At 44.7% G+C, this 9,796-nt stretch overlaps 1 protein-coding gene across 1 annotated transcript in view; it reads right to left on the minus strand.

The window, feature by feature from the left end:
• The window catches only part of LOC137535556 (zinc finger protein 268-like), a 73,900-nt gene extending 65,097 nt beyond the window's left edge, over nt 1-8,803 (minus strand). Inside the window, exon 1 of the mRNA XM_068257387.1 lies at nt 7,692-8,803. Within this exon, the coding sequence (XP_068113488.1) occupies nt 7,692-8,783 (1,092 nt within the window). The 5' untranslated portion in view covers nt 8,784-8,803. The remainder of the gene's footprint in view (nt 1-7,691) is intronic.
• Between the last annotated feature and the right edge of the window lie 993 nt (nt 8,804-9,796).

The raw sequence follows: 9,796 nt of genomic DNA on the forward strand, positions 1-9,796 counted from the left end.
ATCCCTCCTGCAATGTTTATTTTATTTGTGTTTTTTTTTTAAATAAATTACCCTATTTTTTAAAATTATTGTTCTTCCCCTGCCAGCCAATGACTGCGATCGTCTCTTATAGGCATCAGCGTATGAGAGCTGATCGTTCCTGGGCCTTTGTAGGGGACAGCCATGTGACTCGGCTGTCCCCTAGAGAGGCTCATCCCCCCCCCCCCCCCCCGCCAGCCAATGTTTTCAGCTAGGTTTTGCTTTATGGTTAAGGCCTCTTTGACATCAGGGCCATTTCTGTGCACTTTTTACAGCACATTGCCCTGTGTGTTCTGCAAGGTATTGATTTTCCCATGTAAATTATGTGCCTCATTCCCATCTATGTGCTGCGCTGAGCTGCGTTACAAAATCGTAGTGTTGCTGCATTTCTGTGCATTGAGCTATAAAGCGCACATCAATGCAAGTGAATGGGTGAGCTTTTATAGTGCATAGAAGCGCATGTATTTTTTTTCCCCAAAATAAAAAAAACAAAACATTTTCATATGAAAACAAACAAAGCTTTATTGACAACTGCTACAATATGCAAAATATGCTTAAAAAATAGCGCACTGCAATGCATTGAAACGTGCAGGGCAGGACGAGCCGTCCTTCCTGTGTCTGTGCCCCATTCACCAGCCTGGCTGTCTCCCTGAGAGGAAGGGGGCGGGGTCCCTGGGGATAGGGGCGGGACGAGCCGTCTTTCCTGTGTCTGCCCCATTCACCAGCCTGGCTGTCTACCTAATAGGGAGGGGGCGTGGTCCCCGGGGATAGGGGCGGGGCGAGCCATCCTTCCTGTGTCTGTGCCCCATTCACTGGCCTGGCTGTCTACCTAAGAGGGAGGGGGCAGGGTCCCTGGGGATAGGGGTGGGACGAGTCGTCTTTCCTGTGTCTGCCCCATTCACCTGCCTGGCTGTCTACCTGAAAGGGAGGGGGCGTGGTCCCCGGGATAGGGACGGAACTAGTCATCCTTCCTGTTACTGTGCCCCATTCACCGGCCTGGCTGTCTCCCTGAGAGGGAGGGGGCGGGGTCCCCAGGGAAAGGGGCGGGATGAGCCGTCCTTCCTGTGTCTGTGCCCCATTCACCAGCCTGACTGTCTCCCTGAGAGGGAGGGGGCGGGGTCCCCAGGGATAGGGGCGGAACGAGCCATCCTTCCTGTGTCTGTGCCCTATTCACCGGCCTGGCTGTCTCCCTGAGAGGGAGGGGGTGGGGTCCCGGGGATAGGGGCGGGATGAGCCGTCCTTCCTGTGTCTGTGCCCCATTTACCAGCCTGGCAGTCTCCCTGAGAGGGAGGAGGCGGGGTCCCCAGGGATAGGGGCGGGATGAGCCGTCCTTCCTCTGTCTGTGCCCCATTCACCAGCCTGGCTGTCACTCTGAGAGGGAGGGGGCGGGGTCCCCGGGGATAGGGGCGGGACGAGCCATCCTTCCTGTGTCTGTGCCCCATGTGAATACATTTTTGTGCTGATTAACCAGTTCCCCACGCCCGGGACGAGTAACTACGTCCCTGCAAACTGCCATAACTTTGTGCAGGGACGTAGCTACTACGTCCCTGCCGCCGCGCCCCCACGCTCGCCCCCCCGCGCTCGGTACCACCGCTCATTACCGCCGATCGCCTGCCGCTAGATCAATGAATGGGAAAACAAATCCCATTCATTGATCTAATTCCCCGTGTGAATGGCTGCAGCCGTCTATACAGACGGCTCGGCCATTCATTCATTCCGTATGCGTAGTGCTTCCGTTTCCGTACAAACAGTACGGAGCTGAAGTCACTACTGAGGACATCTTGTGGCCAAATTGTAATATTACATCCCCTTTTTTTTCAGTTTATTATTCCTAGTTACCTTTTTTATTATTATTATTAACCCCTGACCTCCCACACTCCCCTAAAGTTACCATTTTTTTTAATTTATTTTTTTTAATAAAATCCTTAGGGACTGAACTTTTTTAATATGTATACAAAAACTGTATACTACAATTACTTTATAAATTATGGGCCTGTAATTGGGGATAGACGCAAAACTTAAAAAATGCACCTTTATTTCCAAATGAAATATTGGCACCATACATTGTACTAGGGAAAAATTTTAAACGTTGCAATAACCGATACAGATGGGACAATAAAATGTGTGGGTTTTAATTATGGTAGCATGTTTTATTTTGAAAATATAATGGCTGAAAACTGAGAAATAATGTTTTTTTTTTAATTGTTTTCTTATTATTCTTATTAAAACTGAGTTAGAAGAAAATAATTCTTAGTAAAAAGTACCCCCCCAAAGAAAGCCTATACAGTGGCAAAAAAAACAAGATATAGATTGTTTCGCTGTAAGAAGTAGTAATAAAGTTATAGGTAAATGAATGGAAGGAGCGCTGACAGGTGAAAACTGCTCTGGTTTTTTGAGAGGAAAAACCGTTTGAGGTGAAGAGGTTAATCGACAGCTTTGGTGTCTGTTTGGGGATGGTGCGTCCACCACTGCCTCTCTAACGTTGTAACATTTTTAGCATATTTTATCCTTTTGGTGCCTCTGTTCTCCTATTATACACAACTGAGGAAGAGAGACCCGGGAGCAGAGCAGGTACCAGCGGCAGTGAAAACCACCACATAACTGCAGCTTTGATGATCTGAAGATCGTCCTACCCCTGATCACGATTTTCAGTTTAAAACCAAAAATCATTCAGCCTTAGATTGCAACACCCACAAATAAAATATTCCCAAAAGATGCCGCCCCAAATTTACATGTAACACCCTTGTTTTCTAAAATTAACCTCTACACCCCCCCCCCCCCCCCCCTTTTTTTTCCCCTAAACATGTTTATTTGGGATTTTAAACATACAGTAAGCATGAAAAATAGAAACCAGGAAGCATTTGAAGCTTGTCATTAGACAGAACAAAATGATTACATAATGCAGATTAAACTGAATAACCAATTCCTAGGTGTCAGGAATATATTGTGGTGCTTATGATGTAAGGATAATATTTTCATTTTCCTGTCTGCTATGTACTTCAGATGCGTATGTATGGGTAGTCATCTGGCTTTGGGGAAGCTGTACTTGTCTGTATGACAGTGTGGAATACAATTACCCTCAGTTCCTCTGGGGGCAGGGAGCTAATTAGAAGCCCCATTGTCCCATTATACAAATCCGGACAGAGTCAGGGAACTTCAAAGGCTAACAAAAAACTCTAGAATTTACATCTGGCAAGCCTGCTGGAAGGTGGAGGAAGACCTTTTTGATGGTCTGAAAACTGAGACAAGGAAGGGTTTGAAGTGGCATATCACAGGAAAGGATATGACGCGCGTTATGTATGGACTAGACCTGTGGAAATTGAATTATGTCTGAATAGTGGGCTGGAAAAGGAATTGCTTTGAAATCTGTAAGTGTCAACAGGATACTTGTTGTTCTCAAGATTATGACAAGCGTTCGGTGATGTCACAAACAGGGAAATTGCAGTAGTTCCTGGGGGCTGGACATTAAATGCCCCAGGGGACACTTCAGAGTATAAAAAGCAGAGGCAGATACCTAGTGATCATCTTCTCTCGGAGGTAGCGAATAGCTAGGGATGATCGCGACTCCTGGTCGAAACGGCGTCCTCCTGTCAAACAACGTTCTAACCTAAGCTGGTAACATTCTTTTTTCCCCCGTTTATGTTTACGCAAATATCCGTGTGTGTTATCTTTGTAACTCTTACTTTTGTAACTTTTTTTTACTTTGTTTTTTTGTAATCTTGTGTATATATTCTGTTCTGCATTGTTCCATGTTTTTCTGGAATATTAAATTATTATTTAATTAAAAAAATAAAAAAAAATAAAGAAAGAACGTTACCAGCTTAGGTTAACGTTGTTTGACGGGAGGACGCCGTTTCGACTAGGACTGCACTTTTTTGGTATGTTGTAGGGTAAGCTTTGACTTGTTCAAGGATGGTGAGTAGTTTCCTGATATTGGAAACTGCTGATCGCTCGTGTGTGAAACCAACTTGGTTGGGGTGAATGAGTTTGGGCATATATGGGGCTAGTCTGTTAGCCATTAGCTTTGTTAGGAGTTTAAGGTCCTGGTTTATAAGGGATACAGGGCGGTAGGATTCGGCTTTGGTGGGGTCCTTGTTGTTCTTGAAGATCAGTTTGATATAAGTTTCATTGGCTGAAGATAGAAATTGGCTTTCTCTTAGGATCTTCTCATATACGTCCACTAGGGTAGGGGATATGTCTTTAAGGAGGATTTTATAGCATACAGAGGATAGGCCATCAGGTCCTGGCGCTTTGTTATTTGATAAGTTGTTAATGACAGAAGTGATCTCTGAGGCTGTGACCGGGGCGGTGAGATCTTCTAGCTCATCTTGGCTAAGAGTCTTCAGTGGGACTCTTTCTAACCATGATAAACTGTTGTTTTCATCACAGGGGGTAGGAGAAGACTAAATCTCCCCGAAGAATTTAGAGAAAATGTCATTTATATCTTTGGGATGATGTAGAAGTTCCCCACGGTCATTCTGAAGCATTGAGATAGGAGGGGGGGGGGGGGGGGGTGAATCTACCTTTTGCTAGAGTAGCCAGAAGTTTCCCGGCTTTGTTACCAAATGTGAAAAATTGAAGGGCCTGATCTGGTTTGGTGAAAGCTTCTCTCATTTTCATCCACTTATCTGTGAAAGATTTAGCTTTCAGCCATTGGGATCTAAGATGAGAGGAGGGGGGTTGTTTGTATTGTGTGTAAGCCTTTCTAGTGAGTTGTAATTGCTGGTTATATTTATGAAACATTAAGCGTTCCTTAGAGCTGGTGTGGGCTAATATCTGGCCTCTGAGCACAGCCTTGCCAGTGTCCCAGAACAGATGGGGGTCTTTCTGATGTGGAGAGTTATTTTCTTTGTATTCAAACCACCATGATTGGAGTAGGGAATGAAATGCTTCATCGCTGTATAAATGAGAGGGGAATCGCCTGACATAGTCAGATCCTCTGGGTGTCTGGTCTAAAAGGTTTATGGATATAGGGGAGTGGTCGGATATGACAAGATCCAGGATTTCAGCCGACTCCAATCTGGAGCATAGTGAAGCAGTTAGAAGAAGATAGTCTATCCTAGAGAATGATTCATGTGGGGAGGAGTAGAAGAAATACTCTCTATCATAAGGATGAAGAGATCTCCAAGTGTCTTGTAAGGATAAAGAGGTAGCAAATTCAGACAAAGCAGGGGGCTTAACCGAGTCTGCAGCGATTTTGGAGGTATTAAACTTCCTATCCTCAAGTATGTGCACAACATCATTAAACTCTCCCCCTACTAACAGTTGTTGAGGATTGATAGATAGCATATGAGAAGGGATATGTTTGAAATCATTATTTTTCCCTTCATGGGGACCATATAGGTTAAATATTGTTAAAGGGTGATCAGGCAAGTTGGTTCTGATCGCCACACATCTACCCTCATTGTCATTGAAGATGTGATACACCGTAGCATTCATTTTTTTTGCTGATTAGAATGAGAACTCCAGCTTTTTTATTGATCGCTGGAGAGCCAATGCATTTAGAAAACCCATTTTTTGTTCATAAATTGCATTTCTTGAGCCCCTAGGTGTGTCTCCTGTAAAAGAGCAATATCAGCATTGATATGCTTAAGATGTCTTAAAACTTGTGCTCGTTTTACCGGAGACCTCAGACCTTTAACATTCCATGAAGCCACTTTCATAATACAGGTACTTCAAGGAAGGAGTGTATGGTGGCGAGCAGTGCCAAAACCTGAAGAAACAGAGAGATATGTATAACAAATGGCATTATTATACATGCATTGAGAACGATAGACCCCAGAGAGAGCAATCAAAAAACAAAAGTAGGAGAACCAGAAAAAACGTATGCTCCAACAGTTTGGTAGTGATCCATTCCAGAAAAGGAAGGCGCTAAGTGACGGAGATCGGTGGGGTATAGTTGGGGGGAGCAAATCCAACTTCCCAAAATAAAAAAAAAACAAACTATGAAAAAACAAAGAAGCATGGACTTCACTTCTTCCCTGTAGCTCCAAAGCATCTTTGCATCCGAAGCCAGAAAAGACACAGACCGCAGCAGGAGGATTAGACCAACATATGTGAAAAGAGTCACGCAGGATCATCTCTTGAAGATGGAGCGGGAGAGGCAGCTTTGCGGTTGGGAGAGGAGAATGGAGCCAGGAGGTAGGTATCAGCTTCCTTGGGGTTTTTGAAGATGCAAAATTTCTCATCATCCTCCATTATTTTAAGAGTGGCAGGATATAGGAAAGAAAGGCTTTAGTGAAGGCTTTAGTGAAGGCCTGGCGTCTCTGGGATACTTCATAAGAATAATCACTGAACAACCTGATAGGTTTATCTTGGTGGAGGAGTGGTTGATTCAGAGATTGGAAAGCTCTGAGGATCTTGGCTGTGTTATAGTCCAAGTAGTGCACCATGACAAGCCGTGGAGTGGCTTTGGGGGATTCCGGCTTAGGTGGGCCTGCTCTATGGGCTCTTTCCACTTTAAAGTCCCGCTCCAAAGATAATAGCTGGGGAGAGTAGACTCACAGAGCTCAGGAAGCGTGTCAGGGCGGATGTTCTCTGGCAGGCCCACTACGAGGAGATTATTACGCCTTGATCTATTCTCCAAGTCCTCAATGCGATCATGAGAAATAGCATTTTGTTTCATAGGATAGTCTATTTTATTGAATGCTTTATCCAAGTCTCCTTCGCATTGTTCAATGCGGTGACCTGCGTCATCTAGTCTAGCGGAGTGTTTCTGCAACTCTTTAGTGATGGACGTTAGAGACTTAGAGACGGACTTCCCCACCATAGCTTCTAGATCTGGGGCCAGAAGTTTCATCATTTCTTTGGCCAGGGCTTTGTAGTATAAGGGTGGTGGGGCTCTCTTACCGTCCCCCGAGGGTGTATCAGAGTCCTCTCCCCAGTCAGGTTGTGAGGCCTGGGAGTCAGAACGGGAGCCGCACTTTCCTGTACCAGGCGCCATCTTGCCTCGTGGTGTCTGCTGCGCTGTGTCACCTCGTGTGTTGGCAGAGCGGGTGAGGTAACGGTCCATGAGTGATGTCTCCGTGAGCAGGAGACTGTAGGCCACCCGGGGATATAATCCTCACATGTGTGGATGGGTTATTGCACCGCCGCGGGCTGGCTGGCTTAATGGAGCTCCACTACTTGCTTCCTCCCATACAGGCGCCAGAACCGGAAGTCCGTCCCCCATTTTTATATTTGTACCTGGTTTCTACTTCCTGTAAAACATCACTTCCTGTAATATAAGCGTCATTTCCTGTAATATAAGCGTCACTTCCTGTAATATAAGCGTCACTTCCTGGTTCCTTTGGCTTTCTGTCAAAACGTCTGTTAAACGCTGAGTAAACTCTCAACAAACGCACAATATATGGTAGCAGAGCGTATAACCAGCCAACGCCACAACCTGGAAAATGCCCGACGTACGCTAGGGACCAACGCTTACAAACGCCTGCAACTGCTGGAGGAACTGAAGGAGTTTAATATAGACAGTCAAAGTGCAGAAACTATCCAATGTACTGAGCAGCATGAAAGAGTCCTCGGATTCAGTGTAAGAATGCTGCCATATGCGATTTGCAAGAAGTAAAACAAACATTGGAAAACAACACTTATGGCCAAAACATTTCCAGCACTCAATACACAAATATGGCTTCTCACCTGTGTGACTTCTCATGTCTCATAAGGCTTCCTTTCACTCCAAAACATTTCCCACACAAAGCACATGAATATGGCTTCTCACCAGTGTGAGATCTCTCATGACTGACAAGGTCTGATTTCTGTCCAAAACATTTCCCACACTCAGCACATGAATAGGGCTTCTCACCAGTGTGATATCTCTCATGTGTGACAAGGTTTCCTTTATGTCCAAAACATTTCCCACACTCGGCACATGAATAGGGCTTCTCACCAGTGTGAGATCTCTCATGTATGACAAGATGTGATTTCCATACAAAACATTTCCCACACTCAGCACATGAATAGGGCTTCTCACCAGTGTGAGATCTCTCATGACTGACAAGGTCTGATTTCTGTCCAAAACATTTCCCACACAAAGCACATGAATAGGGCTTCTCACCAGTGTGAGATCTCTCATGTGTTCCAAGGTTTCCTTTATGTCCAAAACATTTCCCACACTCGGCACATGAATAAGGCTTCTCACCAGTGTGAGATCTCTCATGTGTGACAAGGTATGATTTCTGTCCAAAACATTTCCCACACACAGCACATGAATAGGGCTTCTCTCCAGTGTGATATCTCTCATGTCTGACAAAGTTTGATTTATGTCCAAAACATTTCCCACACTCAGCACATGAATAGGGCTTCTCACCAGTGTGAGATCTCTCATGACTGTCAAGTTTTGATTTATGTCCAAAACATTTCCCACACTCAGCACATGAATAGGGCTTCTCACCAGTGTGAGATCTCTCATGTCTGACACAGTTTGATTTATCTCCGAAACATTTCCCACACTCAGCACATGAATAGGGCTTCTCACCAGTGTGAGATCTTTCATGACTAACAAGGTTTGATTTCTGTCCAAAACATTTCCCACACTCAGCACATGAATAGCGCTTCACACCCGTGTGAGATCTCTCATGTTTGACAAGGTTTGATTTCTGTCCAAAACATTCCCCACATGTGGAACAGGAATAAGACCCTCCAGCAGGGTGAGAGCTGTGCTGGGTATGAGGCCCCTCAGGGTTAGACAGGTGAAGGGAGTCTGGGGGAATATTTGGGGTCACCAGGATATCTGCAGGAGACTCTTGTCCAGTGACATCATCATCCATTGTACAGTCTGTGGATACAGAGAGACGAGTCTCTGAGAGGTTCCTGATGCTGGGACTCCGTGCTGCAAATAGAGAAACATCATCACTTCCTGTTAGAGAATTTTGAGTGGAGGAGCAATTATCATTAGGGAGGGTCAGTGAGCTGCTGATAATTCCACGTTGATGCAAAGATGATGCAGAATGGAAATGGGCCAGATGCAGTATCTGCATAACTCTGTATATAATTATAATATAATTTGCACCATCTCAGAGTTATGGGCATGTCACTGACCATCGCTAGTTATCAGCCTGACAGAGAACTGCAGAAGGTTGTGCTCATTACAGGCGGCCAATCACATGACAATAACTTTGCGTGCACATTTTCTGTATCTTGAAATTTGAACAATAAAATACATTTCCTGAGAAATGTGATTATCTGCATACAATTTGCATTATACTTGCATACAACTACAGAGTTAAATACATCTCATTGACCTCCCTACACATAAAGCATTGGCCATACATGGAAAGCAATTTATTGCAGAGCTTGATGAGACAATGGCAGCAATGTGTTACTCCTGTGACAACAGACCTATATGTACTTATAGCAAGAGATCTGTGTTATGTTTGTAGAGCAATGTGGTGTCACTTACACATTCTTATTACCATTGTATCCTCGTGTCATTCATATGCCCCTTGTAATGTCCCTTTATCTCTCTCTTGTCCCCAATTGTGCAAATAAAGATATTGTGACGTTACACAACACTAAATTATAGGAGCTGCGAGGAATTCTCCATTTATGTCATGGAGATCCCAAACCACTAATACTTCTGTAGCTGGATATACTGTACATACATATATACTCCTATATATACAGTATTGCCGCATTCCTCCTCCCATCCTTCTGTCTAATAAGAAACCAAGCAGCTGAACACTGCAGCTCCTATTGGACAGGAGATCAAAGGAGGCGGGGAATGGGTTTGGCTAGAAATCACTGTGCCCCCCTGTAAAACCTGGGAAACCCCTCCAGCTTT

Source organism: Hyperolius riggenbachi, chromosome 10 (genome assembly GCF_040937935.1).
Source record: "Hyperolius riggenbachi isolate aHypRig1 chromosome 10, aHypRig1.pri, whole genome shotgun sequence".
Lineage (NCBI taxonomy): Eukaryota > Metazoa > Chordata > Amphibia > Anura > Hyperoliidae > Hyperolius > Hyperolius riggenbachi.